We start from the raw sequence: 9,561 nt of genomic DNA on the forward strand, positions 1-9,561 counted from the left end.
CTCGATTTCTCGAACGACCGTTTGACTGCCGTTTGACAACGGCCGTGCTCCCGCGCGCTCGCGCGCTCGCTCGCGAACAGCGGTTCGTCGCGAGCGGGAAACACAGCACGCGAAAGCGTTCCTTTCCCGCGCGCCGCTCCGAACATTCCCGCCCGCCTCGCCCGAGATTGGGCGATATGTTCAGGCTGACAATGAGTCGGATGCCCTATGAAATTTTGACAAACGAAAAATTTTAATTATATTTACAGACAAGAGCTCATAATGATAATGAAACGGCGCGCGTCGCTAGTCGAGGGTCTCCTCGCTCGCCTCGTTCTCGCTGACCGGCAGCAAAATAAGTTTTACGATCGGTCGAGTAAATTCTGAGGCCGCGGTACGGACAGTGACAACGCGAATCTGTCCGTCTTCCCCGCGATGCACTCTGACGATGCGCGCAAGTGGCCATCGCGCCGGCGGCGTATTTTCATGCCTGATAAGACATAAGCGTCCGACGCTAAAATCACCGACTCCCTTCAACCACTTCGGTCGGTGGATGAGGGAGTGCAGGTATTCGCGGGACCATCTCTCCCAGAAATGATCCCGCATTTGCTGCAGAAGCTGCCATCGTGTGAGTCGGTTCACAGGCAGCTCCCGCAGCGAGGGCTCCGGCACGGCGGTCAACGCGGATCCCACCAGAAAATGTCCCGGCGTGAGCGCAGCGAGATCCTCCGGATCGTCGGACAAGGCTTGGAGCGGGCGCGAGTTTAAACAAGCTTCCACCTGGGCGAGGAGGGTGCTCATTTCCTCGAATGTCAGAGTCGAGTCACCCAACACTCGTCGCAGGTGGTGCTTAAGCGATTTGACCGCGGCTTCCCAAATGCCGCCAAAGTGCGGCGCCGACGGCGGGTTGAACCGCCACTGAATTTGCTCGCTCGCAAGCTGCCCGACGACTCGGCCTAAGTCCGGACTGCTCGCTGCAAAGAAAGCTCTTAACTGGGCGTCGGCGCCGACGAAGTTGGTACCGCAATCGCTTCGAAGGGTCCGGCAGAGGCCCCGGCGGGACACGAACCGACGCAAGGCCGCCAAGAAGGCATCGGCGGAGTAGTCGGACACTGCCTCCAGGTGAACGGCCCGAGTGGCAAGGCACACGAAGACCGCGACAAATGCCTTGTACGCTCGATGTCCTCGCCCCTTGGTCGCTCGGAGCAGGATCGGCCCGGCATAGTCCACACCGGTGTCGAGGAAGGGCCTCCCTGGAGTCACCCGCTCCCGCGGAAGACTGCCCATCAGTTGCTGAGGAACGTCCGCCCGCCATCGCACGCACCTGACACAACGGTGCAACCAACGCTTAATCACCGCTCGTCCTCGAGGAATCCAGTAGCGCTGGCGGACCACCCCCATCGTCGTCTGGACTCCACCGTGCAGAGCTCGCAGGTGACATGCCTCCACCACCAACCGGGTGAAGTGAGATCCGCCAGGAAGAAGCACGGGGTGTCGCTCGTCATAGGCGAGGAGCGCGTGCCTCAATCGGCCACCAACTCGGAGAAGACCCTGAGAATCGCAAAAGGGGGTCAAGCGCGAGAGGGAACTGGAAGACGGAAGAGGAAGAGATCTCTGAAGGGCAACTAGCTCGCTTCGGTAGTGTTCAAGCTGGACCCGCCGGATCCAGGTCGTCCTCGCCTCCTCCAGCTCGGGCGTCGTCAGCACGTCAACCTGATTCCCCTCGATCTCCACGAAAACAGCTCCCGGAACCCGCTGCCTATACCACCAGCGTCGGCACCATGCCGTCACTCGCAGCAGTCGGCTCAGCAACGAGAACCGTAGCAGCTCCTCAGGCTCCTCCACTGGAACAGGCGCAGCCTTGACGGCGTGCGCCTGAAGTCTTTCCTCCGGCAAGTCCTTGTCGTCCGGAAGCGGCCCGGCAGTAGGCCATGAAGATGACTCCGCCCGGAGCCATGGGGGACCCCGCCACCAGAGAGGATGCGCCACCAGCTCTCCCGGTGGAAGTCCACGGGAGGCACAGTCCGCCGGGTTGTCCAGGCCAGGCACGTGGTGCCACTGCGCGTCAGCGACCTGGGTCTGGATCTCAGCGACGCGGTTTGACACAAAGGTCTTCCACCGCGTCGGGTGACCGCGGATCCATCCCAGGGCGACCGTTGAATCCGACCACAGGTGTGCGGGCGCCTGCCCGAGGCCGAGAGTGGAGCGAACATGGGATGTGAGCCTCGCCAGAAGTGCAGCCGCGCACAACTCCAACCGGGGCAACGTCACTGGCTTGATAGGCGCCACCTTCGTCCGGGCGGCGACCAGACAGGTCCTCCAGGAGTCGCCGAGTCCCGTCCGCAAGTAGAGTACGGCGGCGTAGGCGCGCTCGGAGGCGTCCGCAAACCCGTGAAGTTCAGCGTCGCCGCGCGCCGGACAGGTCTCCAGCATCCTTGGAACTCGAACGCTCTCCAGCAGCGGTAGCTCGTCCTCATAGGAGCGCCAGAGTCGCTCGGCCGCTCCATCGAGAGGATCGTCCCACCCGAGGCCTAACAACCAAGTCGACTGGAACGCGATCTTGGCCCTCACCACGGCCGGCGCCAGCCAGCCGAGAGGATCAAACAGGCGTGCTGTAAAGGCGAGAACCGTCCGCTTGCTTACCGTCGTCAATGATCTCGCCGGAATGGCGAAGGAGAATTCGTCAGTGGCGGGATGCCACCGCAATCCCAGCGTCCCGTGCGTCTCGTGCGGCCTCCAGTCTCGCAGCTCCTGCTGCATACGATGTTCCACCGGGACCTCCGCCAGGATCTCCGACTCGTTCGCGGACCACTTGCGTAGGGGGAAGCCGCCCGCCATACACAAGTCGGTCAGCTGTCGCCGGAGCTCGATAGCCTCCTTCTTGGTCGGTGCGCCCGTCAGGACGTCATCCATGTAGGCGTCCTCGCGGAGAGCGCGGGATCCCAGGGGATAGCTCTCCGCCTCGTCGTCGGCCAGCTGGCGCAGAGTGCGCATGGCCAGGAAAGGCGCACACGCTAGACCGTATGTCACGGTCGTCAAGCAGAACTCCGCCACCTCATCCCGGGTGCTGCACCGCCAAAGGATGCGCTGGAGATTGTGGTCCTCTGAGTGGACCAGGATCTGGCGAAACATTTTTTCCACGTCCGTGGCGAGGACGTAGCGATGTCGTCGCCATTTCAGCAGGACGTCGGCGAGAGGAGGCAGCAGATTCGGGCCCACCAGCAGGCTCCGATTCAGCGACTTGCCAGACGCAGTCGTCGTGGACCCGTTGAACACTACGCGCAACTTGGTAGTAGAACTTGCCTCCCGCAGGACTCCGTGGTGAGGCAGGTAACTTGTCCGACCTCCAGGCGCAGCATCCGCGCGAACCATGTGTCCGAGGTCCTCGTAGGTTCGCATGAACCCAACGTACAATTCGCTCAATCGGTCGTCGCGAGCGAGTCGCCTCTCCATACTGGTAAGGGCGCGCAAGGCCGCGCGCCTCGTCGTTGCTAAATCCGGCAGCGGCTCAATCACCGGGAGTCGCACGACGTAGCGACCGTCCTCCCGTCGGCGGTGTGAGCGTCGAAAGACATCCTCGCACTCCTGGTCAGCTGGGGTGAGGGGTGAGGGACTGGCGGGCAGCTCCTCCTGCTGCCAGAAGCCCCTCACTAGACTGGTGAGCTCCTCGTCGACTCTGCACTGCAGGGTGAGGGCTCGGGCGGGAGGCTCAGCAGAGCCGACTGGCCCCGAGAGTATCCATCCCAATGAAGTCCTCTGCGCTGCAGGTTGACCGCGACCACCCTTCCTCAGCCCAGATTGGAGGATGGACGCGTAGACGTCGGCTCCGAGGAGGATCTCCACCGGATCCGCGGCCAGGAAATCCGGGTCAGCGAGAGTCAGTCCCCGGAGATGCGACCAGACGCTAGGGTCTGCACGCACGCCGCTGTCGTATAGCGTCAGTCGCGGGAAGACGTACGCCGAAATTGACATCGGTGAGCCGCCGTCACGAGGCGAGACACGCAGAGTGACAAGGCCGCGCGTTACGCCTGTCCGCACGCCCCCCACTCCGTACACTTCTACTGACGACGCCGAACGCGGCAATCGGAGACGCTGTGCCAGGGACTCCGACACCAGCGACGACTCCGATCCTTGATCGACCAATGCCCGCGCGACGTGATCGACGCCGTGGCGATCGGTCACTCGAACGCGCGCGGTAGCCAGCAGCACGGCCATCGGGACCGTCGGCTGCGGCCTCGCGAGATGGGACGTCACCGCCGCGACTGCGGTGAAGGCGTCGTGCAAGGACGAATGATGTCGCGCTCCGCAAGACAAACAAGACGTCCGCGACGGGCACTCGGTAAGCTTGTGCTTACCAAGGCAGTTCACGCACAATGCACTCGCGTCGACGTATTGCCTGCGCTCGACGGCCGACTTGCCGAGATACGTTTCGCACTGACGCAGGTAGTGCTCCTTACTGCACAAGAAGCAGCGTCCTCGCTGGCTTCCCGGTTTGCTCGTCTGTAAGGAGTTCCTTTGCCTCGACGAACCCGAGCTAGCTTTCGCCGAGCTAGCATCGCACTTGGAAGGCGCCAACGATTCGAGAGTTCGCATTCGCTGGCTGACGAACTCCAGGATCTCCTCGAGAGACGGAGGCTCCGTAGTCTTACTGAGCTCCGTCTCCCACTCGCGCCGCGATACCGGATCGAGGAGCTCCGTGATCAGCTGGACGGCCAGGTCGTCACTTTGCGTTAAGGGCCGTCCGATCCCCTCCAGAGCACCGACGGTCGTATGCACGCAATGGTAGATTTTACGTAAATCTGACGCGGACTCACCCTTCATTTTAGGCAGCGCCAGCAGTCGCGCGATGTAAGCCCGCACCAGGAGGCGCCTGTTCTCATAATGGGCGATCAGCGCCCGCCAAGTGCGTTCAAAGTTAGCGCCCGTCGTCGGAAGCTGTCGTGCCACCTGCTCGGCCTCGCCCTTGAGGCTTGTCTTTAAGTAGTGGAGTTTCTCCACTGGCGTAACCGCATGGTTGATGACGACCAGAGACACAAAAAGGTCGCGGAAAGCCGGCCAGTCCTCGTACTTCCCGGAGAACTGCGGGATTGCGATGCGCGGCAACTTCGCCGCGACAGGTGCCGCGACCGCGACAGCGGCAGCGGCAGCGACGCCCGGAACGTTCTCGGGACCACGCATCACACTCAGGTCCTCCAGGTACTGACCCTTTTGCGTGTGGTAGGCGATGTCGGCCTTGAGCATCAGATCTTCCTTGATGTAGTCGTGCTTCGCGAGCTCCTTGCCGTACTCCAGGAGGAGTTGTTCATGTCGACTCATGAACTTCGCCCAGTAACCCTCCAGAGTCTGGAGGCGAGCCTCCAATAAGCCGATCGTGACCTTGGCAGCTCCCGACTTCATCATATTGTCGTAGGAGCGGGCCAGAAGCCCATACAGATCATGCTGCGCCTGCACCAGATCTTCTAATGGATTGCTCATCTTGTCTCTCTCGCGTGGTCTTGACCGCAGGCAATGCGACGCACTTCACCTTCACAGCACTCACTTTTTACTCCGGCACTGGCGAGAAAAATCCGGCTCGAAGGACCAGCTAATGTGCGCGAGAGCAGCGAGCATTCGCGAGTGAGCGCGGCAAATACACTGAATGACGAGAGTTACGCGTCAGTCGAATAGAGAAGTCCGTATGAAGGTCCGGGTCGACAATGAGAGTTCGCTCGCGTCCGATATTCTACGTGCGATTACTTGATGACTCGAGAGCGCGCAAAAGACATCTGCTGCTCCCAAGCACGCGCGCCTTATAAAGGCGATCGGAACCTTCTAGAAAGATTCGGCGGGAAACTGACAGATAACAACAATCCCATTGTTCCGGATCCTTCTAGAAGGATCCTCAGAGTTTGACGAAAACATGTTTATTTGCATTGGAAGCGGCCGCTCGATTTCTCGAACGACCGTTTGACTGCCGTTTGACAACGGCCGTGCTCCCGCGCGCTCGCGCGCTCGCTCGCGAACAGCGGTTCGTCGCGAGCGGGAAACACAGCACGCGAAAGCGTTCCTTTCCCGCGCGCCGCTCCGAACATAAACATTTAATAAGTATTTAATAAATATTATTGTTTAATGAATTGTATGAACTGTATTTACTTCATAAATATTATTGTTATAATGAATTGTTATAATAATGAATAATTAATATTAAATAAATATTTTAAAGACATTTAAAAAATATTGTGTGTTGATTATGTTGTTAAATAACACAAATCAAATTTCATTTTTTATATACATATAAATTTCTTTATTTTTGTTAATTTTTTAACATTATTTTTATTAAATTAAGAAACTGACAGCAGAAAAAGTTAACAAACTGACGAATTATATTTAAGCACGGCAGACTAATGGGTTTAAGTGAACAAAGTTTATTTGCTCGTGAAGTGGCCCAACAATATATATGTTAAATAATAAACAAATACACATACTTTTACACATAAAAAATAAGTAAAAAAATTAATATTAAATAAACATTTAATAAATGTTAAACAAACATATAAAAAATGCTTACTGAAATAATTTTCTCAATTAAATAATTCATGAAAAATATGGCACTTCGTCAAACGACGGTACGTTTGACGGCATTAGAATAAGTAAACATTTTGGATATCGTCATGCTCCCAAGTGCCCAAGCGAGGTTTCCACAAGATCAACATGAGAATGTTACGTTCGTATAGGACAACAGTGCTGTGCACACTTCCCACGTAACAAGAAATTGGTTCAATAATCATCCTGAGCATTTTGGACACCGTCATGGGACACCCTCAGAGTCTCCACACCCGAGAATCCTGGAAAAGTTAGCATATCGCTTGAGATCAGCATCGTTCGTTCCTCAATTACTTTTTAATTAATTAATATATTCTTTATTACACACATTTTAAAATTAACTGCGTTATTATTATTACACACAATATTTTTTTCTCAATACGTGTGTAAAAAAGAAAGATTGTGCAGTTAATTTTAAAATATGTGTGTACTAAAAAATAATATATTAATTAACTAAAACGTGACTAAGGAATGTTGAATACTCACATTAATAGTCAATCCAATAGCCATTCTTGTCAATCACTTGCTGCAATCTTGCTCTGATCGACGTCGACAGGTTCTGGCATATCTCAGGTCGGTCTCGAAGCCTGTTCCAAACGTCCAATACATGTTGTATTAATGCTTCTCTGATTCTGTATTCATCAAACCTCCATTCCCTCACCATGATGGCCCATAAATTTTCAATTGGGTTTAAGTCTGGAGATTTTCTTGGCCAATTTATTTTTTGTACCTTGGGATGATTATTGTACCAATTTCTTCTTAGGTGGGCAGTGTGTACAGAACTGTTGTCCTGTACGAACGTAATACTCGGATACTTATGTGATGGAAACCTTGCTTGCGCACTGGGGAGCATGACTGTGTCTAAAATGTTCACGTATTCTACAGCCGTCATCCGTGCCGTAGTTTGATGCAGTGCCATTACACCAGCAGCACTCATGCAGCCCCAAAAACTGCAAGAGATTCTGCCACTATGTCGCTCTTGCACGACATATTGTGGCTCGAGTCTTGCGCCTCTAGTCCTCTAAACTCGCAGTCTACCATCCTCAGCAGAAGAGAAGACCTACAATTGTAAAAAATGCAATTATTATTTGAGATATTCAATATTCCCAGAATTATTTTAACGTGCAATCTATTAATTGAAACAAACATAAAAAGAAAAAGAAAATAAGTTTACCTTTTCGTCCAAATCCATTTATCTCATTCTTTTTAGGGCTTATTTAAGTGTCGATGGGCAAAGGCTAATCGTTCTCGGCGATGTTCTTCATTTAGCACGCATTTCTTGGTCGAACGACACGAGATCAACCCAGCTGTTTTCAATCGTCGGATTACGGTCGCTTTCGAAATATCGATTCCAATTTCCGGGATGACATGTTCAGCTCCTTTAAATGGATTTTTCGCAACAACGTTTATTATCTGCGCGTCCTGTTCCGGGGTCGTTTTTTTGGGTGTCTATTCTGTTTTCTGTGATCTTTCAGTCCGTCAGGACCTAGTTCACGATATTTTCGTCTCCACAATTCTACCGTTTTTACATTGCACCTAACTTGTTGAGCCACTTCACGAGCAGATAATCCTTGTTCACTTAAACCCACTATTCTCCCACGCGTACCTTCACTTTCATTTGCAAATGATTTTCGTTTTTCTTGTGCCATTTTGGGTCTTTTAACAAAACAAAAGAAAAAGAAGCAAAAGACGGAACAGTTCCGTCTTTTGTTTCTTCTTGCAAACCGTTGTCAATATGGCACAAGAAACACGGAATCAATTTGCGAATTGACTTTTGAAGAAAAGTGGATTTTTAGACACCCAAAAACATCTCATATTCCCTTCATTATATAATTATACTTTTTAAAAAAAATGACAACACCATAACTTTTTTTGAAAGTATCACTCTTTAGCTTTAAAACGTCATATTGAATAGTCCTTAAAAGTTTTTTGTTGCGGAGATATGATTTTTTAAAGGACAAGTGGATTTTTGAATAATTTTCCATTTTTGCATAATGATTTTTTTTTATATCTTCACAATAAATAATTTTTTAACAATTCCGATTATGCAGTCACATTTTTGAGATTTTGAACTGTTATGTAAAAAAAATTGTTGAAAAATGTTGATTGGAAGCAAAGTTATAGCTTCTCAAAGTTAAAGTAGTCTCCCAGACCCATACAGCAAATAATTGACAAGAATGGCTATTGGATTGACTATTAATGTGAGTATTCAACATTCCTTAGTCACGTTTTAGATAATTAATATATTATTTTTTAGTACACACATATTTTAAAATTAACTGCACAATCTTTCTTCTTTACACACACGTATTGAGAAAAAAATATTGTGTGTAATAATAATAACGCAGTTAATTGTAAAATGTGTGTAATAAAGAATATATTAATTAATTAAAAAGTAATTGAAGAAAGAACGATGCTGATCTCAAGCGATATGCTAACTTTTCCAGGCTTCTCGGGTGTGGAGACTCTGAGGGTGTCCCATGACGGTGTCCAAAATGCTCCGGATGATTATTGAACCAATTTCTTGTTACGTGGGAAGTGTGCACAGCACTGTTGTCCTGTACGAACGTAACATCCTCATGTTGATCTTGTGGAAACCTCGCTTGGGCATTTTGGGAGCATGACGATGTCCAAAATGTTTACTTATTCTAATGCCATCAAACGTACCGTCGTTTGACGAAGTGCCATATTTTTCATGAATTATTTAATTGAGAAAATTATTTCAGTAAGCATTTTTTATATGTTTGTTTAACATTTATTAAATGTTTATTTAATATTAATTTTTTTTACTTATTTTTTATGTGTAAAAGTATGTGTATTTGTTTATTATTTAACATATATATTGTTGGGCCACTTCACGAGCAGATAAACTTTGTTCACTTAAACCCATTAGTCTGCCGTGATTAAATATAATTCGTCAGTTTGTTAACTTTTTCTGCTGTCAGTTTCTTAATTTAATAAAAATAATGTTAAAAAATTAACAAAAATAAAGAAATTTAT

At 50.8% G+C, this 9,561-nt stretch overlaps 1 protein-coding gene across 1 annotated transcript; it reads right to left on the reverse strand.

The window, feature by feature from the left end:
- Positions 1-285: 285 nt before the first annotated feature.
- Positions 286-5,454, reverse strand: LOC120357383. Its single transcript, XM_039447563.1, has one exon. It carries the CDS (start codon positions 5,452-5,454, stop codon positions 286-288), a length of 5,169 nt encoding a protein of 1,722 aa, XP_039303497.1.
- Positions 5,455-9,561: the final 4,107 nt, after the last annotated feature.

The sequence above is a fragment of the Solenopsis invicta genome, chromosome 3, assembly GCF_016802725.1.
Source record: "Solenopsis invicta isolate M01_SB chromosome 3, UNIL_Sinv_3.0, whole genome shotgun sequence".
NCBI classification, from domain to species: Eukaryota; Metazoa; Arthropoda; class Insecta; order Hymenoptera; family Formicidae; genus Solenopsis; species Solenopsis invicta.